The sequence below is a fragment of the Falco rusticolus genome, chromosome 1 (assembly GCF_015220075.1).
Source record: "Falco rusticolus isolate bFalRus1 chromosome 1, bFalRus1.pri, whole genome shotgun sequence".
NCBI classification, from domain to species: domain Eukaryota; kingdom Metazoa; phylum Chordata; class Aves; order Falconiformes; family Falconidae; genus Falco; species Falco rusticolus.
Genome location: NC_051187.1, coordinates 18,850,769 through 18,877,481, shown reverse-complemented (window position 1 = coordinate 18,877,481; position 26,713 = coordinate 18,850,769). Strand labels below are relative to the sequence as shown.

The window sequence follows — 26,713 nt, the reverse complement described above, 5'->3', positions numbered from 1 at the left end:
TGCCCTGCTCGGCCAACCCTGGTTGTATGGGGCAGGGCTCCTGGAGGTCCTGGGTCCTCCCGTGGCTGCCGGAGGCAGGGGGCGCAGGGCCAGGGGGAGCCCATGTCCTTCAGCCGTAGCAGTTTGAGGGGCTGGTGAGGTTTCCCCGGGAAGAGGGCACAGCATCCCTGGGCCATAGGAAGGAGATAAGACCATGGTGGAAAGGGTGATGGAGCTGGGCTCCCCCTTTCCCCCTGCTCTCCTTGGGGAGGCTTGGGGGGCAGCCGCATGCCCCTGTGCCACTACTTTCCCCTCCTCCTCCCTCCCGGTCCCCAGACCCCTGCGGAGGGTCGGCGTGGCTGCGTGCGGGGGGGATGCTGAGCTCGGCTCCCCCCAGCAAGGCAGGGGCGGGAGGCGGGACGCGCTGCCATTGCCAGGCGGCACCTCCTTCCCTGGGCACCCCTGGCAGAAGAGCCGCCGTGTGCCCGGGCAGGCGGCCGTGCCCGGCTCTCCCATCCAGCCCCCGCCCGGGCCTGCGGCCCCCCGCCTCCCGCCCTCGCCCGCCGCCTTTGTTGTGAGATGAGAGCCGGCTGGCGGGGCTGAGAGCCGGCACAACCTCCCGAGCATGGAGCCGCTGAGCCACCGCGGCCTGCCGCGGCTCTCCTGGATCGACACCCTCTACAGCAGTACGTGGCCTGGGCTGGGGGGTGGCGAGAGGGGCTGGGGTGGTGGGTCCCCCCTACCTGTTGTGCAGTGCTGTGTCGCGCTGGGGAGGGGTGCTGTGCCAGCAACCCTGTGCCGGGGGCTGCCGGGGTGAGCTGAGCCTGGGCAGGGGGCAGGAGATACTGCCAGGGGGTTGTGCACCCCTCCCTGAGCATCCCGCACGCCCCAGTGGCAGGGTAGCACTGGCCGGAGTCAGTCCGGCATCCTCCAGGCTCTGGGGACCTGCTGCCTGCTCCGGGGGGCTGGGTGAGCTGGGTGGGTGAAGTGGCCCTGGCGCAGTGGGGCTTGCTGGGGCTGGAGCAGCCTGACAGCTGGTGCTGCCCATGGGGGTCTTTGGGGAGGTGGGTGCTTTCAGCCCTGGCTGCCATCCCCGTCATTCCGTGGCCGTGGGAAGGCACCTCTCCCCCAGCCGTGATTTTTGTAGCAAGCTTCGAGGCGCTGTGCTGAGGATGCTGTGGCAACGCGGTGTCGGTACCCGGGGGCTGGCAGCTGCCAGGGCCAGGGGCATCCTGCAGCAGCCCGGGGGTGCGAATCTCTCCCATCCTGATGATGGGTAGCAGGCAGGGATGAGCCCTAGAGCCGTGCTGGTCCCAGTCCCGTGGCAGCTGTCTCAGTGGCAGCCAAGGGAGCCAGGGACACAGCTAGAGGATGGGAGGGCATGGTTACAGGGGCCCCGTTGTTCATTCTGGGGGAGCGCTGAGCTGCGTGGGCACCCCAGGAGTGGGTTTCGGGGTGCAGTGTTGAGCTCGGAGCCTGGCGTTTGTGGGGCAGTAAGGTTTGGCATGGGTGCTGGGAAGGTGGGATGCTCTGGAGAAGAAGGGACAGTGTCCCCTGCACAGATCTGGCATCCACTGTGCCCTGCAGGGAGCAGGGGCTGCTGGGGGGCACATTGCGTAGGACTGAGACCCCTCAAGTTTTCCAGCTTGATGCCTCCAATGCTTACAGCCTGAGGCTGCATCCAGCAGTGGCAGTCCTGGGGTCCGGTGCAGCTTGTGTAGGTGGCTGGGCTGGAGCCTGGGGGCCGCATTCAGCCCCAGCCTCCGCACCCTCCTTCTCAGCGCAGCATCCCCACAGAGTGATGGCTCTGCCATCCCGAATCTTGCTCTGGCCACCCTGGCTGAAGCACAGGGGAGGCTGCTCACCATGCCCGTGTTATGGGGGATGTGGGGCAGGGTCTGGCCTTCATCGCACCAGGGAAGGTGGTGATGGTGCAGAGGAGATGCTGTTTGTGTTGAGCCACCCTTTGGAGGAGGCCCATGGAGGCAGGTCCAAGGCCAGCTCGCGCATCCATGTTGTCATGGTGAATTTTCACCCAGGCGCAGGGAGACCGAGGCATTTCCCCAAAACCTCGCAGGCTCTGTGCAGATGTTGGGCTTTTCCTGGCAGTGGAATGAGATGGGTGAGTGTTGGGGTGTGCTGGTGCACTGTCAGGGTGCTGGGGAACAGCATGCACCCAACTGGAAAGCAAAGAAGATGCCACTCAGAACTGCTGTGACTGTGCTGCCTCTGCCCGGGCTGGGCAGGAGCTGCCCGCTGCTCTCGGCTGTGCTCCCTCTTGGGGACCTTCGTGCTGGGATTAGCCTGGGTCAGACCTGGGAAGACGTGGCAGAGTGGAAACAGTATTTTCCTGGGGAATATAGTCCCCTGTAGGGATGTATTCCTGGCCTTGTCACCCTCCTGGGTCCACCTGCCACCCCACAGGACACCTGCCCTGATGGGTGCCAGCATCCCATGGGCGCCAGCCCTTCATGCATTGCGGGGCTGGATCCAGCTCAGCACCACAGGGCTACGTGTGGGAGCCGGGGTCACAAGGCTGTTTCAGGTCGGGATGTCCTCACCCTCCAAAGTGGCTCCCTTGGGCCAAGCTGCCTCCCTCCCCTCGGTCCCCACGCCTGGGGTGGAGCAGGAAGATTTCCACTGCTGCTAAAAAACGGGAGCAAAAATAGCACTGGGTTTTGGCACGGGCACAGGAACAGGCTGCAGGGGCAATGCAGCTGCGGAGGAAGGAGGGAGGCGCTTGGTTTGGGCTGGCTGGGTGGCAGGAGCACCCCACAGGCAGGGAGATGCAGGGGCCAGCCCCTTAGTGTCCCCTTGCCCAGCAATGTCCCCTTTGCCCATCCTGGCTGCTTGGTAATGCTTCGTTCCCTCCCTGCACCGGTTGCTGGGGAGGTACTGCTGCCTGGCCTGACTGGGTGAGAGCCCAGTAAATACTGCACAGCTGTGGGTGGCACAGCTGGAGGCACAGCTGGAGCCATGGGGAGATGGCTCTGGCCTCCCTCCTGTGGGCAGCACAGGGTCCCTCTCCCTGGGTGCCTGGTGGGGCACTACCTGTAGGTCTCATCCCCAGCTCAGGTCTGGGATGTTGATCTGCTCCAACTGGGAGAGATAGCTGTGTGAGAGCCAGGTCCTTCTGCATCCCCACAGGCCAGGCCCTTCCCCCTCCATGCCATGGATGCTGCCCTCCCTGCACCTCTGCAGGTGTCATCTCCCAGGGTCCCCAGCCACCTCGTTAAAGCTGTGTTCCTCATTACCGAGCCACTCCAGCCTGGGTTGCCAGGTCTCCCCCAGTGCTGGTGCCACTCTGGGTACCCCTGTTGCCCGCCCCACAGTTCCACCTTGGAGCTGCAGACCTTGGCCTTGGGGGAGGGGAGGTGGTGGAGCCTGATGGTCTCCGAGTTGGTGTGTTTGGTGGGCACCGTCACCTTTGTCCCCTCCCGGCTGCCTTGGCTCCCCCTTAGACCCTGCCTGACAGGGAAGGGCGCTTGGGTGAGAGGTTTGGGTATCTCTGGGGGATCCCCAGCCCGGGCACAGTGCCAGGCTGGGTGGGCTCAGGGGGGCTGCTTGGGGTGGGTGTTCCGAGGAGGTGGCTAGCATCAGGAGACTCCAGTGCTAATGTACCTCATCCTGCCTTGTTCCTGGCTAATACTGGAGGCGTCCCAGCTGGGACCTGTCAAAGGCAGAAGGGATGAGGGACATCCCACCGTGAGGCAGGACAGGTTAGAGCCAGGGATCCTCTTTCCCTGGAAGCTGAGGACCAGGGGATCTACGGGGTTCCCCATCTTTGCCCACCCAGCTCTTTCATTCCTAGACAGCTCCTGTGGTGACCCAGCAAGGGTAGCACCCTAGCCTCTGAGGGATGGTTATTAGCTGCTAATTGCTAATGAAGCAAGGACTTAGAGGGGTTGTGGTGTCCTGGCAGAGCTGGGATGCATCTGGCCCATCTCAGGGCTCTCCTCCATTCCACTCCCAGGTGCAGGATGGGACCACCCATCCCTGCCCACCTGCACCGGCAGGGCTTCTGGCCTGAGCAAGCTTCGCTGTGCCCTTTGATTTAAAGATTTATCTACTTGCAATACGAAGCTGAATGCAATATTAATGTGCTGAGTGGTGTTGGAGGGAGTCAGGGGAGTCCTTGGCCAGGGTGGCAGGGCTTTGGGGGCGTGAAGTGGCAGCGGTGTGGGGTTTGGTCTGGGATGGCTGCTCCAGACCCTGTGCACTCTGTTTTGGCCAGGGTATCGGCCAGGATCTCCCCACTGTCCCTGCCTAGGGACCCTGTGGGGACAGCCATGGGGCTGCTGGGTGAGGAGGGGAATGCAGGGCTGGCAGGGGTTGGGTTGGGTGAGCTGTGCCCACTGCCTCTTTGGGAGCTGCCGAGGAGGTCTTGGCCACAGGCCCTGGATGGGGGTGCTGGCTGCACCCCGCGGCCGCCCCTGCCGCAGCCGGGCTCCCTTCCCCCTCCCCTTTGTCAGCATCTCGGGGCTGCTGCAGCCACCTCTTCCCACTGCCACTGAGCTGCTGCCGTTTCCATGGTAACAGGTTAGGATGTACCCCCATCCCCTGCTGTGCCCAGGGGACCAACTGCAGACCCTGGGGTCCCCAGCTCCCACTTGGGGCTCTGCCTTCCCAGAAAGGCTTCCCCTGTGCCATGGGCAACAGGGGGGTTGTGGGTCACCATGGGGCACCCAAAAATGGGTGCTGGCCTGGCGTGGTGGTGGCCTCACCCTCTGCTGGGGAAAGCAGAACCCTCCTGCCCCCAAGCATGGCCCAAGCTGCCCACCCGCCATGGAGCTGCCACTGTCCCCTTCATTCCAGGGGGGGTGGCACTGTCCTCCGTGCTGCAGACCCAGCCATCCTGGCACCCACTCCTACGCTCCGAGAAGGATGGGCATGGGGAAGTGGGAGGATGGTGGCTGTGGCTGCCAGCCCAGCTCCGTCCCTCCCTGGGGATGGCACAGGAATGGCAGCCACCAGGCAGGCAGGGCAGAGCCGCTCGCGTGGGGCTGGGACGTCTGGCAGAGCAGCTGTCCCTGCACAGAGGAGGCCTGCGGCCTCTTGGTGCAGTTAATTATGCAAATATAGGGAAGTGTGTCGGGCAGAGGATGCCTGGCAGCCAAGGATGCTCCCTGCGATGCCCTGCCTGCTCAGCCGGGCAGGCAGCAGGGCCCGGGGGGGCTGTGGGGGTGTGTGTCTGTGCTTGGCCCTGGCTATCAGTCGTGGGGTCGGTCACCCACAGGCTGTGGCGGTTGTGATGTGCAGTGTGGTGACCCTTGGCCATGCCGCTGCCTGGATGCTCACCACCACGCTCTCTTCCCCTGGCAGACTTCAACTATGGTGCGGACGAGTACGACGCCGAGGGCAACGAGGAGCCCAAGGCGCTGCCAGAGGGCTCGGAAACCATGCCCTACATCGACGAGTCACCCACCATGTCCCCCCAGCTCAGCGCCCGCGGCCAGGACAGCGGGGACGGCGTCTCGCCCACACCCACTGATGGCCTGGGCACAGGGGTAGGTGCTGGGAGCGCGGCTGAAGCCGGGGCTGTGGGTGCCCAGCTGGGTTGTGCCAGCGGTGGCGGTGATGCTCTGGTGCTGCTGGAACCTGGGGGACTGTCCCCTGGCATCCCAAACCCTGCTGGCCCGTCACCATCCCGGTTCTGGGGAGCAGCACCCTGTTGTGCTGGGCGTGCCGTGGCTGTGGGACACTGTTCCTGCTCTGTCGTGCCATGCCGGTGGCAGAGTCAGGACGGCAAGGGCTCGTCGGAGAGCGGGGGCTGGGGGCTTGCTGGGAAGTGGGGGGGTGTCCCCGGGGTCCCCGGCCGGGGCAGGGCGCAGCTCTCCGCCGGGCTGCCGGCTCCATCTAGCGGCACTTGGGGACGAGCCGCCAGCTGGGGAGGGACACGGTGTTCCCCCCCTCTTCTGGGGAACTCAGATTTAACCCCCTCCTCTCCCTCTGCTCTTCCGAGCGCATCCTCGGGAGGCCCTCGGGGTTTGTGCTGGATGTTTCACAGGGAGGATGCTTGCAGAGGTGCGGGGCGAGAAACCAGAGGGAAAATCGATGTTTTTCCAGAATCAAAGTTTCCGTAAAGCCCGGGGCCGGTGGGGCTGCGGCCCCCCGGGGTGCCCGGGGCCGGTGGGCTCTTAGTAGCCCCTGCAAAGCGCCCGGGGCTGGGGGAGCTGCCGGGCTCCCGGGGCTGGCTGGGTGTTGCCCGGGCTGGGAAACGTGATTTTTTTTTTTATTATTTTTTTTTTTTTGTCGTGGAAAGAGTTAAACCCTTAACCCGGATGCTGAGGCAGAGGAGGCGAGAGGTGTGGCTTCCTCCCCCGGGCCCTGCCTCGCAGCATCCTCCTCCCCTGGCACCTAGCACCCAGCGGCAGCTCCCCGCTGGGGGAGGGTGGCTTGCTGCCCCCCCACCCGCGAAGGACCTGTCCTGGGGCTGGGTCCCCTGGCCCACAGCAGGATGCTGGGCACAGCCCCGGAGGCGGGCAGTGCAGCCAGCTGGGTGGGCACTGCCAGGACTGGGAAGCGCTGGTACCCGCACCTTTAATCCTGCGTGTCCAGCCTGTCAGTGCGCGCAGGCTTGCGTGTGGGTCCCGCTGTGGCTGGTGGCACGGGGTACCAAGCTCACCCCATTGCTCCTCCAGTGGGGCGGGATGGGTGTCAGGAGGTTTCTGGTGGGACGTCTCTTCTTGCAAGCTCCAGGGGCAGCTGTGACCGTGCCTGGGGTCCCCAGCTGCTGGGTGCAGACACAGCCTGTCCCACCCTCTCCCACCTGGGACACGCCAGCAGCATGGTCGTGGGGTGGGGTGCTGGCCAGCCCCTGCTTAGGTGCTGCAGGGTTTGGCACTGCGGGTGGCTTTTCCCCGGGCAGGCACCATTCCAGCTCTGGGGGTCTGGCCCTAGCGGGCAGGGTCCTGGTGCCCTGGCACAGACCCCACTTAGCAAAGGCTGGACAAAGCCCAAGCTACAGTGCGGACCCAGGGCTGGGCACAGGCTCTGGAAAGTCCCCATGTCTGTGTCCCTGCCCACTTCTCGCAGCAGGAGTTTGTTCCAGGCTTGGACAGGCATGGGGAGGAGGGATGGCTCCTGTGGGCAGAGCACATGCGGCCACTGGTTCCCCTTTTGCTGCCCAGGAGCTGGGGGTGGGGGAGCTGCTGAAACAGCTCTTGCGTTAGTATCCCCTCCTCCAGCCCAGTCTTGCCCCATTTGCCAGGGCCCACGGCGTCCCTCGAAGGCATCAGGCCACTGCTGGTGTCCCCACCCCCCAGCAGTCCCCAGGTCACGGTCAGGCTGGGGCAGCGGCGAGGTGCCAGCGCTGATCCCCACAGGATGCAGGGAAGGTGCTGCGGGAAGGCATGCATCTGAGCTGTGTCACCCTGCCCTGGGACACCTCTGGGGCAGGAAGCAGATCCGGACCCCTTCTGGGGGTGCGGAGCCAGGTCCCTTTATGGCACCTGGTGCTGCTGCTGCCCTGCAAGGTCGCTTCATGCTGGTGACAACCCAGCTCTCTGCCTGCCTGTGGGACACGCGGGGACCAGTGGGACCACGGCCGGAGGGATGCTCTCCCATTGCTGGCTGCCTGAGGGCTTGGGGGGGCTTTGGCGGGGCGCAGGGGACCCCTCCCCATGGGTCTCGTTGGGCACCCCGAGCTCCGCCAGCGCTGGGAGACGCGGCTGGGGGGCCGGCGTTGCCCACAGGCCGATGGCGATGGCGGAGCAGCCCCACCTCCAGCGCCAGGAGCTGCATTTCCTGTAGCGAGCGAGCAGGGCGGAGCGGCGGGGCCGGCCGGGGCGCAGGGCGGCGGGCAGCGGCCCTCCACCGCCGGCGGCCCCGGGGGGCTGAGCGGAGCCCAGGGCCGAGCCAGGCTGTCCCCCTCGTCCCAGCGCCGGTGACCCCGGAGTTGGCACAGCCGTCGCTCGGAGGCGGTTGTGCGGGTGCCCCGGGAGCGCCTGGCGCTGCGGCTGGGACGCCGGGGCTGAAGGCCGGAGCCGGGGCAGGCAGGAGCACCGGGGATCCCATAATGGCTCCTTTCATCCCGCGGCGGTGGCCGGCATCCAGGGCTGAGTCAGCCTGGGCCGGCTCGGCGGCGTGAGCCCCTCGCCTGGAGCTTTGCGGGGTCCCCTGTGCCCCCCGCTGCCCGGCTGGCCATGGAGGATGAAGAGGAGGCCATAGGGTACCTGGATAAAGTGCTGGAGGATGAAGATGACTCTGAGCCAGGAACCCCCACCAGCCCTGGGTCTCCGTTCTCGGCCAGCGAGAAGGTGGGCGGCGGGGGCACCCCGCTCCCGCGCTGGGCGGTGGGTGGGGGGGACAAGGGGTGTCTTGCTGGTGCTTGTGATGCCCAGGTCTCGGGGCAGCTCCTGGTCGGTGCAGCGGGTGCTGTGGGGGGCAGAGCTGTAGGGGCAGCGGGAACATCACCTCAGCCCCACCACTCCCCCGGGGCAGCCGGCAACTGGGGGGCACGGGGCAGGGCTGTGCTAGTCATCGGGTGCAAAGGATTCAGTGGGTGCTTGCACAGAGTGAGGTGAGCAGCCAGCTTTGCTCCTGGGGGGGAGTGGGGGCCACGTGTGCTGCTGGGGGGGGGGCTGTGTGGCTCAGCAGAGCCCGCGCCTGATGCTCAGGAAGGGGCTGGACCACGCTCTGCCACTGCCCTGCCGCATGACCACCAGCAACCCCTAAACGGGACCAGACCCTGGTGCTGGGGGTGGCCCTGGGGGGACCCCTGTGCTGGCAGGCACACCGCGACCCCCTTCTCCTGCCGGGGCCGCCTGGGTGCCCCCAGGGAGCTGGCACAGGACTGGAGGAGGGCTCTGGTCCCCAGCTCCTGCATGGGGCAGCCACCAGACCCTGTTCTAGATTTGCTGCTCTGGGTGCTGGGGGTCCAGCTGGCATCATCCCTGTGGGGTGCTGTGGGCCCGAGGCGTGGATGGGCCCTTTATCTCCCCAGCTCCAACACAGGGCCCAGGCTGGGGGAAGCAGGAAGAGCCCATGACTAATCGGTGGCAAAGAGCCTACAAGCTCCCAGCACACAAAAGTGACCCCCCCTGCACACACCAGTGCTACACCAGTCACCATGACCCAGCCTTTATGGTGCAGCCTGGCAGGGAGCCATGGGGTGGGCACCCCAGTTGGCACAGCAGCCCCCAGGGCTGGCTGGTGGATGCCAGAGTGGGACAGGGAGATGCTGATCCGCAGCCATGGGGCTGTGCCCCTCTGGGTGTCTGTAGCTGCCAGGACCCCAGCACAGTGGCCAGGGCTGGCAGGGGCCAGCAGCATGCGCAGGGGTGAGGCAGGACCAACATCCTCCCCAAACCATCCCAAATGGCACATTGCTTGGAGCAACCGATGTCCCCGTGGCTCTGCCTGGCTGCTGTCTGGGTGGCAAACCCTGGTTCCTGGGTGTGATTTTTTTTTTAAGGGGGGAGGCTGAGGCATCCTGTGCATTCAAGGCAGTCCCGGGGCTGGCGTGCCTGTGCCGGGGTGCTGGCAGAGCCTTGCTGAGGGTCCCAGAGCCCCCCAGTCCAGCCATGCATCACCCATCTCCAAGCCACAAGGGTCATGCCACCGGAGCGTTGGTGCTGCAGCAGACCTGGGCACGGGCTGAACTGCCAGCTGCTGGCGTGGCAGCGGGTACCCACACAGCCCGGGACCTGCCCCGGTGCCACCAGGCAGCGACTGATGGGGTGGCACTTTCCCAGGAAAGCCTCAGCTGGGGAAAAGGGTGGTGCTGGACCACGTGGCAGCACCATCCACTGCCGGGCATGATTTCACCGGGCGCCTCTGGACTCTGCCCTGGGAGAGTCCTGCCGTGCTGTGCACCACCCTGGAGGGCTGCCAGCAGTGCCGGGCTCCTGGCCAGGCAGGAGCAGGGAGGGGAGCAAAGCCAGTGCAGCCAGTGGCTTCCCAGCTGGCTCCAGCCTGGCTGTGCTGCCAAGTGGGCATATGCCCAGCCCTTGCCACAGAGCTTCCCACCCATGTGGGGATGCCAGGGGTGGGCTGGTGGCATGAGGGGTCTCCTCCCATGCCGCTTGCTGGCTCAGACAGGCTCCTTGCTGTGTTGCACAGGGCGAGCGAGATGCTGGCAAAGGCCTGGAGATGCGGAAGCTCGTGCTCTCCGGTTTCCTGGCCAGTGAGGAGATCTACATCAACCAGCTGGAGGCCCTGTTGTTGGTGAGCTAAGCCCCCAGACCAGACACCCCCTCCAGGGATGTCCTCAGCAGGGATGGGTGGGAAGGTGGGTGGGTGGATGGGTAGGTGGATGGATGGATGGATGGATAGAGGGATGAGTGGGCAGGTGGTTGGATGGGTAGGTGGGTGGGTGGGTGGGTGGCGTAATTTCTTCCTGGGCAGCCTCCCCCAGGCAGGCCTGGCCCAGACGCCACCTGGGCAGAAGCAAAGCTGCAGAAGCCACACTGGAGCCAGCCTTGCTCTGGCCCATCAGCCCCCATCTTGCTTCCCCCTGCCACCAGTGTGCCTGACAGGGAGGTATTTATAGCCCTGCTTCCTCTTGTGGAGTTGCTAGCCCCGTGTGGTGGAGACGCTGTTGCACAACACAGGGGTTACCACCGCCATGGGGAAGTCTGCAGGGATGCACAAACTGGGAATGGCCCCTTGATCCATCTGCTGGCCAGGACACGTCCCAGACAACCCTCGCTGCTGGCTCAGATCCCCTTCATCCCCAGCTTCTCCTCCCAGCCCTTGTCTCACTTTCCCTTCTCCTCCTTTGGCAGCCTATGAAGCCACTGAAGGCCACGGCCACTACATCACAGCCTGTCCTCACCCTCCAGCAGATCGAGACAATTTTCTACAAGATTCAGGACATCTATGAGATCCACAAGGAGTTCTACGACAGCCTGTGCCCAAAAGTGCAGCAGTGGGACAGCAATGTCACCATGGGCCACCTCTTCCAGAAGCTGGTATGCATCTTCCCTGGGGCTTGCTCCGCTTGGAAGAGGAGGGCCAGGGAGATGGAGCATCACGCTGCAGGGCTCAGCCCCGGGGCATGGCTCAGCTCACGCCCTGCCACGTGCTCACTGGTGGCCATGCGACTTCCCTGCAGCAGTTGCTGCTGCCTGCCAGAGCCCTCCAGTCCTGGGATGGGAGTTAGTGTAGCCCCAGTGCCCCTCTCTGCAGTGGGGATGCCCACAGCTGGCGGGTCCTGGGTGCAACTGTGGTGAGATTTCGGTTGGAGGTGTGTGGTGTGGTGTCACCGTGGGGCTGGCAAGAGCCCAGGCATTCGGGTGGGTGGCCCACTGGGGAGAGGCAGGAGGTCGCTGCCTCTTCACTACCTGTGGGTGCTGCGGCAGTGGCTCCCCAGGGTCACGCTCTGGGTCCTGCCACAGCTTTGAACTTGCAGTGGGGGCAGGGGCTGTGCCCGTGGGTGCCGGGGCTGTGCCCGTGGGTGCCATGGCCATGCTGGGGAGGGAAGGAGGAGAGGGCAGGTTGAAGGGTGCTGGGAAGTGACTGTAGCTTCAGCCTTTGCTGCCCAGGCACTTGTTACCTCTTTGCTGGATTTCAGAGGTTTGTGGGGGTACAGGGCTGGGAAGGACCCCCACCATCCTGCCCAGGCGAAGGCTCTCCGTGCGGAGCCAAGCGTGTGGCCCTGCAGCTGGCTGTGATCTGGCAGTGTCCCGCCGGGAGGGGACAGCGCTGGGCAGTGTCCCCTCGATGGCTGCCTGGCTGCTCACGCTGTAAGGGGGGGCTTCAGCATCGCGCTGGGTGCCTGGCTAACCCCCACTCCCCACAGGCCAGCCAGCTGGGGGTCTACAAGGCTTTTGTGGATAACTACAAAATCGCACTGGAGACGGCGGAGAAGTGCAGCCAGAGCAACTACCAGTTCCAGAAAATCTCGGAGGTAAGCTGGGCTGGGGGGCCATGGCCAGGCTGTCCCGGCACACGGCAGAGAATGCCATCCCCGTGGCTGAGCCACCCCTGTCTGCCCCACAGAGGTACTCCCCCTACCCTGAGGACTGTCCTGGGGGCAGGGACATCAGTGGCTGTGGGGGAGGGTCATGCTCTCTGAGTATTGTAGGGCTTTGCCCCCCACCTTGTGCAAGCTCAGGTCAGGCTCAGTCCCCACTGCTGTCATTTCTGGGATGCCCAGCACCCTCTCGCCCCATCCAGTGAGCATGGGTGCTGGGTGCTGGGCACCTGTGGCTCATCTCCTGCTGGCTGCATCTCTGTGCCTGGCTTCCCTATAGAAACAGGGACCTCCGTGGCTGCAGCCTGGCCCCCTGCTCCCTCCAGCCCCTTCTGTAACAGGGCTCTTAGCTCAGTGGGGCTGCTATAGGGCTGGGGGTCCTGCTCCAAGGTACCCCATGGGCTCACCGTGTCCTGACAGCTGGGCACAGCCAGAGCTGCTCCCGGCCAGGCAGCATCCCGTACAGTCCACACCTCCACCCCAGCACCCATGTGTGGCCTCCAGCATGGCCAGGCTGGGGCTGGGGGCAGGTATCAGGGGGCAGGAAGGGTGGGGGGGAGCCCATGACCTTGAGCAATGACCACACACCCCCAGCCCCCCTTGGGCTGCTCTGATGGGCCTTTCCCTCCCTAGGAGCTGAAGGTGAAGGGCCCCAAGGACTCGAAGGAGAGCCACACGTCTGTCACCATGGAGGGTACGGCAGGCGCGGGCGTGGGGAGGGGGACGCAGCCTTTTGTCTGTGCGCGGGTCTGGCGTGGATGAATTACTGAGCGGCTCCCGCGAGCGGAGCCCTTTGTGTTCCCGTGTGCCGAGCCAGTGAGGAGAGGGGGGACACAGCTCTTGAGGATGCTGGGGGCGTGCAGGAGCCCCCCACCCCCTGCCCACCCCCTCATCCCCGCCCGCCGGCTGCGCCGAGAGCTGTGCTGAGGGGCCGATGCCGTGCCGCAGCCGGGCTGAGCTGGCGCGGGGTGGCAGAGATGGCTGCGTGGAGACGGGGCTGCCATGGAAATCCTCGTCGTAGTCCGACTCTGCTGTAACTGCACCTACGGTGAGGCGAGGGGGGCGAGGGGGGCGGCTCCGAATTCAGGTGCCGGTGGGGTGGGGAGCCACGCTGCAGGGACACTGGCCCGGGGCTGGCTGTCCTTGCTGGGGGGTGGGGGCTGCGTCGTGCTCTGCAGCCTGAAGTTGGGAGCGTCTTTGTTCCAGGCTTTATTGAATCATCTTGGCTCCGGCACACGCGGCCACGCGCTCGCCTTCCCTGCTGGGCAGGTGCTCGTGCCGGTGGAGGGACATCGAGGGGCTGGGGCAGGCAGGGGGACCCCCTGTGCCTGGGCTGTGCTGCGGGGACAGCGGTAGGGAGGGATCCCCGTTTGCTTGCCGGAGGCTGTGAGTGTCTTGGGGCTGGAACGTCCATCTCCGTGGCTGGGCAGGAGAGGCACCAGGTGTCCCTGCCTGCCTGCCCCCGTGCTGCCTGCGTGGGGGTCCCAGGCTGGCGGAGCGGCGCTGGCCAGCAAGGAGCCCAGTGCTCCTCCCTTGTGCTGGGATATCCCCTCCCGGGGCTCCCTGGTGCTTTGCATGTGCCTGTAGCGATGGTAGCAGGAGGGTCCATCCTCCCCGTGTGTCTAGGGTGGGAGAAAGCGGGGGGACACCCTGCCTGCCCCCCTCCGTCCTAGAGCAGGGCTCTCCCTGGCTGCCGCATGGAGCGGGGCTCTGATTTTACTCGCTGGCGTGGAGTCTTGGGTGATGCAGCCTCCAGTTCGGGGTCTAGCCATGCATCCTCGCCTCCCGAGCAGAGACCCTCTGCCAGGACAAGGGTCCCTCTCTCAGGACCCGGCTCCACAAGGCAGCACCTTCTGGGGGAAGGGGATGGGAGCCCCCTGTGGCTCATGGCACAGGGTGGTGGCACCTATCCCTCCTCTCCCCTGGCCTGAATGCCCGGCCCTACTTGGCCCTGGCAGTTTGGGGAAGTGCTCTGAAGTGAAGGGAAAACCCAGAGGCATCAGCCTGGCTGTAAGCAGCCCAGGGAGCTGTGTGAGCAGCTGGCCATGGGGAGCAGCACTGTGGATGTGCTCTGTGCCTTTGCCTGCCCAAAGAACTGTGGAGGAGGCTGCTTGGGGTGAAATGTGCCTCTGATGAGCCCCCGGGGTTCTTTCCTGGTGGGAGGGTGCGTGGCAGGAGAAAGGGGGTGTCTGTGCCCTGTGTGTGGGGCAGCTCTGCCCCATTGCCCTGGACAGAGCCTCGTGTGCAGTTGTGGGGCGCCGTGGGGAGGGAACACAGGACAGCGGTGCTGGGACCGTGCCTTGGCCCCTGCATTCTCTGTAGGTGTGTGTTTTGCTGCTGCTGCTGGAGCAGCCTGGGTTCCCCTTGCACCCAGGGCTGGCTGCCAGAGGGGAAGTGCAGGGTGTCCCGGGGGGTGGCAGAGGCCGGTGAGAGCAGGGCAGGGACTGAACATGCCGGTGAGCCAAAAGGGAAACTGAAAAAGCTGCTGGGGGAATGAGTAGCTCTTCTGTTCTGCAGCCACCGCACGGCAAGCTGGTGGTGCTGGTGCCCGCACCATGTGCGGGGAGGTCCTTCATCCCCGAGGGGGACATGCTGGCACAGTCATGGTGGGGACGTCCTGCAGTCAGGACAGCACGATGTTTATGGTGGCTCCTCTGGCTTTGCCACCCGTGACCCGTGGCAGCAGAGGGCAGGAGGACATGGTGGCTGTGTTGGTGCCCCCATGGTGCCCTGTCCTGGGACAGGGACGGACCTTGCCGATCCAGGGCAATGGCTGGAGCAGGGTGCCATGTGGGAAGTGCCATATGGCAGCTGTCCAGGCTTGTCACCCCAGTGGGGACCCTGCAGGCACTTCTACTGCTGGTGAAACCTCTTGGGTGCAGCTCCAAAATCAAGGTGCACGTCAGGCAGCTGCCAGCACTGGGCTCTGCCAGGCCGTGGTTCCTCCGGCTCCTGGCGCAGCAGAGCACGGCGCTGCCGCATTGAACCTTGGCTCACTGCTGCTCTTGGCAGTAACGCGATTGTCCAGCCGTCGCTGGCTCCGTGCAGAATGGACCCCAGACACTTGTCCAGGGCTCTGTGCAGACCTGGGGGGTCTCTGGGCATCTGGTCTCCCCTGCTTGCCCCTGTGGGATGTGCTGCTGGCTCTCATGGGTGGGAGAGGGACCAGGGCCCTGGCTGGCTGCTGACACCTCCTCTCTCCCCTCAGCGCTGCTGTACAAACCCATTGACCGCGTGACGCGGAGCACCCTTGTTCTGCACGTGAGTGTGACACCAGTCCCGGGGGCGGGGGTGCTCTGTCTCCATTGCTCCTGGGGACCCGCAGCTGTGGGGAATGCTGCTGGGGGGGTCGCTGCAGGCAGGGCAGTGCCCTCTGGCCACTCACCTCTGCCTGTCCCCTTCCAGGACCTCCTGAAACACACCCCTGCTGACCACCCTGACTACCCGCTGCTCCAGGATGCCCTCCGCATCTCGCAGAACTTCCTCTCCAGCATCAATGAGGACATCGATCCCCGGAGGACAGCGGTCACCACCCCCAAGGGCGAGGTGAGCCAGGGGGGTCGGCAGTGCCTGGGCAGAGGGTGAGGGCTGAGCCCTCTGCCAGCCCCTGGCTGGTGTCTCTACCCTGAAGAGCCCCATGGTGCTGGGCCAGGAGATAGAGGATTTCCTCTAGACGCAGTCCTGGGTGCAAGGTTGGGGCTCTACCTGGTCTTGCTGGCACCCTACTGAGCATATGGGAATCCAAATAGCACCCAGAGGACATGGACCTTCCCATGCTCCTGGTGGCTGAGCCGTGGAGAGGGACAGGAGCATCCATGCCCTTTGGTTTGTTGGCCTTTGCTCCCTGCCCGCTCTCATGCCAGCCCTGGTGCCCCGCAGACCCGGCAGCTTGTCAAGGATGGCTTCTTGGTGGAGCTGTCGGAGGGCTCACGGAAGCTGCGGCACGTTTTCCTCTTCACCGACGTGCTGCTTTGTGCCAAGCTGAAGAAGACAGCGGTGGGGTAAGGAGGGCACTGGGCGTGGGGAGAATGCATCCCAACCTCCCCATCCTCCAGCGGGCTGGGGGATGCTGGGAATGGGGTCAGGCATCGCTCAGTGCCCGTGCCCCGGCTGCAGGAAGCACCAGCAGTATGACTGCAAGTGGTACGTGCCCCTGGCCGACCTGGTGTTCCCCTCGCCGGAGGAATCGGAGCACTGCCCGCAGGTCCACGTCATTCCCGACCATGAGCTGGAGGACATGAAGATGAAGATCTCGGCCATCAAGAGCGAGGTGCAGAAGGAGGTGAGAGGAGGGTGTGGGACCTGCTGCCGGGGTGGGTGCCTTCCTTGGGGTAAGGGTTGGGACACGAGAGCCAGTGGTGCCTGTGAAAGCTCCTGTCTGCTCCCCCCCTGCAGAAAGCCAACAAGGGCCAGAGCCGGGCCATTGAGCGTCTCAAGAAGAAGATGTTTGAGAATGAATTCTGGCTGCTCCTCAACTCGCCTGCCATCCCCTTCCGCATCCACAACCGCAACGGGAAGGTGAGGAGGGTGGGCAGGGAGCCAGGCTCAGCCCTGCCTGCACCCAGCCTGCTGCATTGCCCTCTCTTTTACAGAGCTACCTCTTCCTGCTGTCGTCCGACTACGAGAGGTCTGAGTGGAGGGAAGCCATTCAGAGACTGCAGAAAAAGGGTAAGTTTGGGGCTGCTGAGGCTCTCCTGGGGCTCCTGGCCCCCCCAGGGGCCATAAGGAGGTCCCACAGGATTGCAGCCCACTGCTCTCTGGTCCCCATGGCCAGTGCTGGCTGTGTCCCTCTGAAGCTCCTCTCATGTCCTCTCCCAGACCTCCAAGCCTTTGTCCTGAGCTCGGTGGAGCTGCAGGTGCTCACGGGATCCTGCTTCAAGCTACGCACCGTCCACAACATCCCGGTCACCAGCAATAAGGACGGTGAGTATCCGCTGGGCTGGCAGGTCCCTTTTTGCCTCTGGATGATGCTGTGATGGTGCTGAGGGGTCCCCTGGCTGGAGCAGGGTCCCTGGCTGTGCGGGGGGACAGCTACCCACCAGGTGGCACTGCCGGAGCAGAGTCGGGCTCCCAGGCAGTGCCATCCCAGCTGCAACATAGGGCTGCTTTGGGGGTCTCTCCAGCACCCCCACGGGCTGGGCAGTACCAGGGTGGCCCCAGGCTGAGACCCAGCCAGCCCCCCTGGGAACCTCCCCCAGGGCGGTCCAGCAGCAGGAGAGCTCGGGATGTCCGGCAGGGATAATGGGCAGCAGGGGATGCGTGTCCCCTTCCAGACCTTAGGAATAGCTCTCCAGGGGTTTGGGGACATTGGGGTGTCACCGCAGGCACCTAGCTCTCACTATGGCAAAGGCTGCCTCGGGGATGGCCAGGGCGCAGGAGTCAGCAGCTGAGCCCTGACACAACCTCTGCTCTCCCTGCTGCAGACGACGAGTCCCCCGGGCTATACGGGTTCCTGCACGTCATCGTCCACTCTGCCAAGGGCTTCAAGCAGTCTGCCAGTAAGTGTGGGTGCCCACCCTTGCTTGGAGGGGCCGGTGTGATCAGAGGAGCTGGGGTCCAGCATGCTCTGCCCACAGTGGTCCCCCAGGAGCCAGTAGGGATGTTCCTGGGGTGCTGAGCGGTGTTTGCTCCCCCAGACCTTTACTGCACGCTGGAGGTGGACTCCTTCGGCTACTTCGTTAGCAAAGCCAAGACCAGGGTTTTCCGGGACACCACCGAGCCACAGTGGAATGAGGTGAGAGTGGGACACAGGGATGGGACTGTGCCCCTTGTCCCCTTCTAGCCGCAGTTTTGAAGCTGCTCTGGGGTGCTGGGGCTGAGCCACCCTCCTTCCGTGCCCAGGAGTTTGAGATCGAGCTGGAGGGCTCCCAGTCCCTGCGCATCCTCTGCTATGAGAAGTGCTACGACAAGACCAAGCTCAACAAGGACAACAACGAAATTGTAGACAAGATCATGGGCAAGGGGCAGATCCAGGTATGGCTGGGGCTTTTGTGCATCTTATCACCTGATGGTGAACTCTTGGGGCCAAGCACCTGGGTGGGAGGGTTGCTCTGGAGTGATGCCTGGGGTGGGATGCTTAGCAGCATGGGCAGGCAGCTCCGTTTTGGGGAGTGGGGTACAGGGACTGGGGCTCCGGGTTGAAGGCAGTGAGGTGGGTGGGCAGTAGGCATGTGGCTGATGGTCCTGGAGCACAGCAGCTGCAGGAGGAGGTGGGACAAAGTGAGAGGGGGTCCTGTGGAGGTGGCAAAGCCAGCAGCCACTCCCCAGATGTGCATCCAGCCCTTCTGTGCTACAGCCCTGGGGGCTGTGGGGAGGGGGTCGGCACCCGCCCCAGGGAGGGTCTCTGAGCATGCACCCCCTGCCCCTCCCCGCCAGCTGTGGCTGTCCCCTTCTGCCACCATCTGCCTCCCCTGTGCCTCCATCAGCGGCTGTTATGGCAACAGGGGTTTCCAGGGCAACGGCTGAGCTGCCTGTGATTGGTGGTTGCCAGGCAGGGAGGATGGAGGCCTGGGCTGCCCTGAGGTGCTCCCAGGTGAGGAGGACTGGGACGATGGGGGGAGGGGGGCAGGCAGCCCCCAGCCCCCACATCCCCCCAGCACCCACCATGGCCAGGCTGCAGGGAGGCCCAGGGCAGTGGGGAGTGGTTCGGGGTGGGGGTACCCCTGCGTTTTCCAGGGGGTGACCCCCAATTCAGCTACCTTCCCTGCTGTGCTGGGGACAGTGTCACGCCTGGGACACAGCTCTCAACCCAAGGCCACTTCAAAGGGCCTGGCGTGCTGCCCGCTCCGTGGGAAAGTGGCTGAGGGCAGGTCCCAGGGGAGCAGGGAGCAGCATGGAAATGCTGCTGGGAAGGGGACACTGCGGGGGGGACAGCACCGCACCGGGCGTGCAGGATGGGAGCGGGGGCTCGGCTTTGTCAGCGGCTTGTTCGTACCTGAAATCACCCATCTGTTGTGCTCTCCCCTGGGAAACGGCGGTGTGGGGGTGGCACTGGGCCAAGCGGGAGGGCTGGGGCAAGGAAGGGGCTCCAAGCCCCGAGGGGATCAGTCCAGCTGTGCTTTCGGAAATAGCCCGGGTCAACAAACATGAGTCACGCTGGGAGATGCAGGGGTCGGGACAGGGACAGCACAGCTCGTCCCCGCCGTGTGAAAGTTGTGGAGGAAAAAAGAGAGAGAAAGAAGCCCTGGGGCTGCTTATCCCAAGGAGGTCCTGGCTGGACGGAGCGGTGTCAGGGTTAAGGCTGTCCTGCCGTCACCCAGAGCCACAGCTCGGCCCCTGGCCTGGGAGTGGGTGGATGGTGGGGCAGGGATGGGGCAGCACAGCTCCAGACAGCGCTGCTCGTGGGGCTGTGGGTTGCCAAGCCCCAGCGCTTGCCCAGGCCCCTTGCCTGCTGCCCTGAGCTGTTGGGGCATAGATGCCGCCCTGGATGGTCCTTACCCTGGCTGGTCCCTGGGCTCATCATGAGTTGCTGCTGGTTCCACTTAGCAGCAGGAGCAGGAGATATGGACCACACAGGCATCAGCAGCTTGGCAAAGGCCTGTGGTGTGTGTGGGGGTGCCAGGATGGCCAAACTGCCCCTGCAGCCAGTGCTGTGCCCACTGCCCAGCTCTAATCTGATGGCCCAGGCACGTGCGTCAGCCACAAAAGCAGCTTAACGGCATCACAGGCTGGCGGGAGTGGGTCAGCATGCGAGGGGGATGCTACAGCCCCTCTGCGGGGAGCAGCGGGGGCCTCACGAGGCTGCAGAGGTGCCATAGGTGGGAGTCATGTCCTGTCAGCACAGAGGACGTAGGTGGGTCCATGGAGGGGCTGGGGTTGGCACCAGTCTCCTCTTGAGCATCCTGGCAATGAGCCCCGAGGGGTCTGCACCGTGGTGAGCATCAGACACCTACCCCAAGCCCCGTCCCCATGGCTGGTGGAGGGTGGATACCCTGTGCTTTGTGGGTCCAGCCATGCCATTGACTGCTTGGTGGCTCGGCTGTGGCTGCTGGTTGGCATTAACCCTGTTTTGTTGTTGTTAACCCCATTTTGCGTGCAGTTCCCAGGCTGGGACATGCTGTGAGTAAGTAGATATACCATGTCCCTGTGGGGAGAACATGGTACAGAGGGGGCTTATGTCCCCGTGGGGGGCTCAGTCCTGCTCTGAGCTGTCGCAGTCACTCCCAGCAGCTGGGTTGTGTCCACTTGGCAGGGGTGTCTGGTGCTGTGACAGGGTGGCAGACAGGTACTGTGTGTGGGCAGAGCAGGCTACAAGCACTTGTGCCCACATTGCAGAGGGGAGAGGCTGGGTCTGGCCCCCTTGCCCTGGGGCAGGCAAGGAGACAGGCAGCGGGTGCATGAAGGGGGTCTCGGGTTGATGGGGCAGAATGGAGCAGCCCCTGTTTGATGCGTTAGGGGGTATGTGGCTGTTGAAGTAGAGCCTGTGTTGTCATGGGCATGGTGCCTGCTGTACCCACAGGGAATAGCTGCCCATCTGTCTGTCCCCCTCTCTGGGCTGGTGGAGGCTCTAGAAGGGGTGACTTGTGGTGTTGGGGCTCCCCAGACCTGCAGGAATCCATAGGGTGATGCATGTGGACTCAGGGGGCTTCTGAGGGTTGGACTGGGGGGCAGTGGAAGTCCCCCCCAAGCCTGCACCTCGCCATGTCCCTGCCTGTCAGGAGGTGCAGCAGGCAGGGACCCTTCCAGGGCTGGGGCGAGGGGCAAGCCCTGCCTGCACCCCATCCCCCTGCCCGGCAGCCCTGCCCCACCGCATCCCCCCCAGCAGCGGGGCTGAAGGGCATGAGAGGGCACAGGGGGGTCCCCACCAGTCCCTAGGCCTGACAGGAGACCCCAAAAGTCCCATCCCCTTGCCCCTCGTTGAGCGTGGGAGAGCCAGCCTGGCTCCTCCGCGGAGCCGGGGATGCTGCGGCCAACGGTGACGATGCCTCCCGGGGCGCGGAACGGATGATGGGTGACAGTGGCTAAGGACGGTGGGGAGCCCGGGCAGCCCCTCCAGCCTTCCCCAGCGGTGGCAGGCGGCAGGGCGAGAGTTAAACGCGTGGGGGCCGCCGGGGGGGGGGCTGCCTTTGAGTCACTTCCTCGCAGAGGGAGGGAGGGAGGCTTTTGGGGCTGCCGAGCTGCCTCTCCGCCTGGCTCACACCCTGAAGATGAGCCCTGGCCGCTGGCCTCTCCGCCGCCCTAGCCGGGCTCCCCTGGCTGGTCCCTGCCGCCCCGGCCACCGCTGACCCCCCGCCCAGGGATGCAGGTGCTGTGCTGAGCCAGCCCGGGCCAGCCTCGCCTCCAGCCGAAGGGGTCACCGCGCTGATGGAGGTGCTGGTGCAGCCGGACGGCAGCCCCAGCCCCGCGGGCGAGCGGCCGGAGCGGCCGGAGCACGGCGTGGAGGAGCCCGAGGGCAAGCGTCCCCCCAACACGGGCGCCCGCCTCTGGGGCAGGGTGCGCAGCAAGCTGCTCCGCCAGAAGGTACCTCTCGGGGTGCAGGGGGGGACACGGCTGGCGGGGATGGTGGTGGGCACCGAATGGTCTCTGGCACAGTTTTGCAATGTCGCTGGCCTCTGCTGAACGTGGTGACTGTGGCTTTTGCCGGGGGGGGGGGGGGCGGGGAAGGCTGTGATGTGGGGGGCTGTGTTACTTGTGGGGAGAGGGCTGTGGGGTATGTGCACGGAGCAGGAAGGCTGCTTGGGTGCTTTGGGAGCTCTCAGAAGCAGTTAGTGGCCTGTGAGGTGTTTGTTTTCCTCCTTCCCTCTCCTGCTGTGGGGCTGGGGGGCACCGAGCTGTTTGCACTTGGGGGTCCTGTAGAGAGAGGGCAGGGACCCCCCTGCCTGGCCCCAGGGTGCACCCAGGAGGCAGCGATGCTTGCAGGCTGGCCGGGGCTGGGCTTTGGGGTGTCTGTGTACCCTCTCTTGCTTGTTTTTCAACCCCCCACCCCGGGTCCCCCCCAGGCTTCCCCCAGCTCGCAGCCGTGTCGCAGCCACATCAGCCAGCGCTGCCCATGTCTGCGGGAGGACGGAGGGCAGGGGTGGGCAGCAGAGGTGACAAGGGAGGGGGCACAGCACCATTGCAGGCTGTCCCAAAGCCCCTGCGATCTCATGGCCGGAGCGGGGGGGCTCTGGGGGTTTCCCTCCGTGGGGTTCCCCTGGGTGGGGAGCTGCTGGCTCAGGGCTCAGCTGCGACTGTGGGCAGGAGCTGCCTGGGCCTGTGGGGGTCCGGTTTGGTGGTGGGGGGGCTGGGGTTCAGTTCGCTCAGCGGTGGGGCTGGGGTTCGGTTTGCTCGGCGGTGGAAGTGGGGTTTGCTCAGCCGTGGCTGGGGTTCACTCGGCGGCGGGGCTGGGGTTCGGTTCGCTCGGCGGCGGGGCTGCCTGTGACGCAGCGGCATTAACCTCGATTCTGTGCCGCCACCACTGCTCCTGCAGAGGGGATTAAGGGGCAGTGAGGGCTGTGCGGGGAGGCTGCTCAGCGGCTGCTGCTGGCTGTTGCTGGGGCAAAACATGAGGGGGTTTCACTTCCCAGCCCCCACGTGTCGCCAGCGCAGCCGCCAGCTTCCCTGCCTGCTGCCAGCTGGGACGCGCTGGGGCTGCAGGAGCTGGATGTGGCCCCAGCAGGTCTGTGCCAGGTCCTGGCATGCTGTGGGTGCCTGCTGCTTCTCAGGTCACTCTCAGCTGTGTATTGCTGCTTTTTTTGGGGGGAGCTGTGCTTTGCTGCCGGCAGCATTTGCTGTTGTGGGGGCTGCTCTGCCCCCATGGCATGGAGTAGCTCAGGGGCCGCCTGTTCCCTGGGGAGGGAATGGCTGGCATGGAGGTCTGGTGGGGGCAGCTGGTCGCTGGAGCCAGGGTGGCCACGGGAGGCCAGGCTGCGGTGTCCGTGGGTGCCACGCTGATGGGAAGCAACCCTGGTTGTAGCAGCTCCCCTGGGATCCTGCTCCCCGGGGCCGTGGTGATGGCCTCACTGGCTGAGTCACCAGTTTGCTCCTGATCAGGCTGATGGCTGAGTGATCTCATGGGCGTGAGGCACAAGGAAGGGACATGTCCGGCCTGGCAGCCCCTGCCCTGCCACAGCATCCCGATGCTCAGGGCCCTGGAGACCCTCCATGAGGGTCTGGAGCCATCCCAGTTCCTCACCTGGAGCCCTGGGGACCCAGCACTGCTGGGGTCTGTTTCAGCTGCCGCTATCTGCACAGGAGCTGTACCCACAGCCTGGAGGTGTCTTGAGGACAAAATCCAAGGATGTGACCTCATCCCCTCAAAGTCCACAGTCATCCTGTGCACAAGACAAGCTGCAGGCAGGGGCTGCAGGGGGGAAGCGCAGCAGGACTGGGGGGTCCCTCTGCCACCGGAGCCTCCCCAGGACGCACTTGCCTGCCATGCTGCTGCCTTGTCCTCTGCAACCTGCGGCCCTGTCCTACAAGCAAATACCTTTGGATAATTTGGGAAAACAGGCTGATGGCACATCCCTGTGGCCCAGAGCAGGGGGTGTTGGATGAGAGTGGCACCGCAGGGATGCTCTGGGCATGGACACCACCTGAGACACGGGAGGGAGCAGCCCGGAGAGGTGCTGGTGACCTGGCTGGGCAGTTTCCCCAGGCACAGGCTGGTGTCTGAAGCCAGCCAATCTGCCAAAGAGGAGCTGACATCGGGGACAGCAGCATGTCACTTGTGCCATCCTGCACAGCACTGACCCAGAGGCTGTTCCCCAGAGCTCCCAGGCCGTAAGTTCCCCACCTGCCCAGGACATCCCCGTGTTGTGCTGGAGCAAGGCAGCTCCCTTTGGAGGAGAAGGAGATGGTGGTGGTAGCAGAGATGGGGTGTTTGCCAGTGCTGCGTGGGCAGGAGCAGCCTCTGGCTCTGTGGGTGGATGCTCCCGTCTGTTGTCCCACGCCTGGAGATGAAGCATCAGCTGTGGCTTTGCTTCCTGTGGGGAGCGGGCAGCGTGGCGGTGGGTGCCCGTGGGCAGGGCTGGAGGAGCGCTGGGGACAGGTCACAGTCAGTGCCCCACGGGTCACAGGCACACAGGGACCTGCTCCAGCTGCAAGGGAGCTCGTGCTGGTGGTACCAGCTGAAGTAGCCCAAATTCGGGGCTGTGCTGGCTGCAGCGGGGAGTTGGATGGGGACAGTTCTGCCTGACTGGGGGCTAATGGCTGCGGGGAGGTGGCATGCTCGTGGTAAGGTCCATGGCGCTGGCAGCAGCCAACCTGGCTTTTATTAAAGCTTTCTTCAGAGCCCTGCTAAAGCCCTTCCAGATGTGAGCTGCCAGGGCCATTGGAGCCAAGGGGACCTGGGGGACGGGGATGGGGATGGGGAAGGCATATGTGGTGGATGCAATTAAACACGCACGGCAGAGCAGGGAGGCCCACAGCTCCTGACCCAGCTGGGGGGGCGAAGGGCTTTGCTGCCGCTGCCTGGGGCTCGCAGGGTTGGATGCTGCCATGAGAAGGATGGTGCTGTGCAGGGAAAAGGGCTGAAAACCTGACAGGACAGGCGGTGTTGGGTTGGCGTTGGCCATGGTGGGTGCATGACAGCGTCACAGGGGGATCTGGCACTGAGGGGGGAACACGGGGGAGTTGGAGCCGCAGGGCTGAGATTGGCGGCAGCCTTGTGATCCTGGTGTACAGACGTGCTGCAGGGCCCCACGGGAGCCCAGGGCAGCTGCAGCCTTCCTCCTCCTCCTCCCGCTCCCCCCGCTGCCGTTCCCAGCAGCCGCAGGGCTGGCGGGGAGGAGGTGGCGTGGCGCTCGCTGGGCTCTCCCGTGTGCCGAGCTGGAGTGCCAGGGAGGACTCCATGTCCCGAGCCATTCCGGGGCTGTGCTGGAGACCACAGCGTTTCCCGCGGCACCGCGGCCACTGAGGAGCTGCTCGGGCTCACGGTGGCACTGTGCTGGCCATGGGGCAATGCCACAGTGCTGGGTCTGCGCCGAGAGCCAGGGCAGCCTGAGCCTGTCCTCGGGAGCATGGGGGCTTCTGTGCAAGAATAGACATGAGGGACCCCACAGTCCTCTCCATCATGACATGCAGTGGCTTCACGGGGAGCCAGAGGCTGGAGCTGGGGAATGGCAGCTCCGTGGTGGGAGCAGTGACTCTGGACATCTTTGCATTCGCTTGGAGCATCTTCCAACCCAGCAGCTGTAGGAAACTCCTGTGTCCTTCAGGGGTGACCCCACATCCTTGGCACAAGCCTGACAGCTGCATGCGTGTGGCCCTGGGAGCCCCCGCCACCCCCCACCAGCTCCCACATCCCATCCCCTTCCCCAAGGGGACATTAGTGCCGGGCTCTGCCGCACTGCCCGCCCGCCCTGTGTATTACAAGGATCGATGGGGCCAGATCGATACCACCAGCTGGGGACTGAAAAGCCCCAAAAGGCAACTGCACCCTCCTCTGCTCAGCCCTGGGGCCCAGCGCCCATCACGGCGTGTGCCAGGGCCTTGGGAATGCCAGCACCTCGCCATGGTGGCTGGGCACTGGAGAAGCGTCACCGAGTCCCCTGCTAGCCCCTAAGCCAGAAATAGCAGAGCCCGTCATTCCCAGGGGTTATAAATAGCCTTGGCTATGGGGAGATGTTGTTTTTCTGCATGGAAAACGCTGCCCTAGTTCTGTTTCATCAATCTGCCACCAGAAATAGTCCTATTTCTTAGAAATTTCTTGCTGCTCGGGTGTGGGTTAAAAGCACTGCCTCGCAGGGGGTCGGGGTGGGCAGGGTGGGCAGGCTGAGCCCACCTGGCTTTGGGGCACGGCCAGAGGGACCTCAGAGCTTCCCCTCTCCATCCTCCTGCCCTGGGCAGCACGGTGCCAGGGAAGCACGTCCCGTGCCCCACACCATCTGTGGGTCGGGGGCTTTGGGGGCTGCCGGGCTGGGCAGCAGTGGGACTGGCATGGGGCTTCGTCTCTGTGGAGCTCATGCACCATCTCTCCTCGCAGCTGGACCCACAGGCTGTGCAGACCAAGAACTGGCACATGGATGTGATTGAGATGAACGGGGTAAGCGGGGTTGCGGGGACCCACAGCCCCTCACTTTAACGGCAGCCCTTTCCCTGGAGCTGTGCCGTGCCTTCATGCCATGTGGAGGTGACGGGCCGGGGCCGGGCTGCTGGGACTCACCCCGTCTCCTGCAGATCAAGGTGGAGTTCTCCATGAAGTTCACAAGCAGAGACATGAGCCTGAAGAGGACCCCATCCAAAAAGCAGACCGGCGTCTTTGGGGTCAAAATCAGCGTCGTGACAAAGTACATGCAGGGCCGGGGGAGGCTGTTCTGCTCTGGTCCCATTGGGTGGGGGGGTTGCACCATGTCCCCTTCTCCGTCCTTGCACCATGTCCCCTTGCGCCCAGCAGAGCTTAGCTTTTGCTTTCTGCTGGGGACTTGCCCGTTCTTTCGCCAGTCCCATCCTTCCCACCTGGCATGCCCATCCTGCCCCTGGCCCAGGGTCTGTCGGGCTGGGCTGGCCGCTGGGGGGTCCCCCGGGAATCTTTGCTCACAGCTCTGCTTTCCGAGCCAGACGCGAGCGCTCCAAGGTGCCTTACATCGTGCGCCAGTGCATCGAGGAGGTGGAGAAGAGGGGCATCGAAGAGGTCGGCATCTACAGGATCTCTGGTGTAGCCACTGACATCCAGGCATTGAAAGCTGTCTTTGATGCAAGTGAGTGACCTGGGGGGTGGCCACCCTTCGAGTCCTGTTCCCCTAGGAGAGTTCACAGGCACTGAGACCCCCCGGGTCCCCTGCCCTGCAAGCCCAGGGTCTGGTTATTGTACTGCATGTGTGCGAAACGTGCCGGTGTGCCCAGGAAGGGGCTGGGGGTGAGGAGGAGGGTGTAGCTGGGGAAGCAAATGCCCAGAGG

The 26,713-nt window shown here is 64.7% G+C and overlaps 1 protein-coding gene across 4 annotated transcripts in view; it reads left to right on the top strand.

The window, feature by feature from the left end:
• ABR (ABR activator of RhoGEF and GTPase) overlaps nt 1-26,713 on the top strand; it is a 41,241-nt gene that overhangs the window by 9,234 nt on the left and 5,294 nt on the right. The window contains exons 1-19 of one of the 4 annotated variants that reach the window (XM_037372896.1): nt 460-665; nt 5,302-5,486; nt 10,042-10,146; nt 10,707-10,892; nt 11,723-11,830; nt 12,530-12,590; nt 15,105-15,157; nt 15,302-15,442; nt 15,776-15,897; nt 16,013-16,178; nt 16,292-16,414; nt 16,489-16,564; nt 16,715-16,819; nt 17,320-17,394; nt 17,533-17,630; nt 17,738-17,869; nt 25,800-25,859; nt 25,994-26,103; nt 26,375-26,514. In XM_037372896.1, coding sequence (XP_037228793.1) covers nt 605-665; nt 5,302-5,486; nt 10,042-10,146; nt 10,707-10,892; nt 11,723-11,830; nt 12,530-12,590; nt 15,105-15,157; nt 15,302-15,442; nt 15,776-15,897; nt 16,013-16,178; nt 16,292-16,414; nt 16,489-16,564; nt 16,715-16,819; nt 17,320-17,394; nt 17,533-17,630; nt 17,738-17,869; nt 25,800-25,859; nt 25,994-26,103; nt 26,375-26,514 — 2,107 coding nt within the window. In that variant the 5' untranslated portion in view covers nt 460-604. Of the gene's footprint in view, nt 1-459; nt 666-5,301; nt 5,487-7,746; nt 8,238-10,041; nt 10,147-10,706; nt 10,893-11,722; nt 11,831-12,529; nt 12,591-15,104; nt 15,158-15,301; nt 15,443-15,775; nt 15,898-16,012; nt 16,179-16,291; nt 16,415-16,488; nt 16,565-16,714; nt 16,820-17,319; nt 17,395-17,532; nt 17,631-17,737; nt 17,870-20,967; nt 21,356-25,799; nt 25,860-25,993; nt 26,104-26,374; nt 26,515-26,713 lie in introns of those variants that run through there. The other 3 variants (XM_037372887.1, XM_037372906.1, XM_037372913.1) reach the window with 3 other exon arrangements.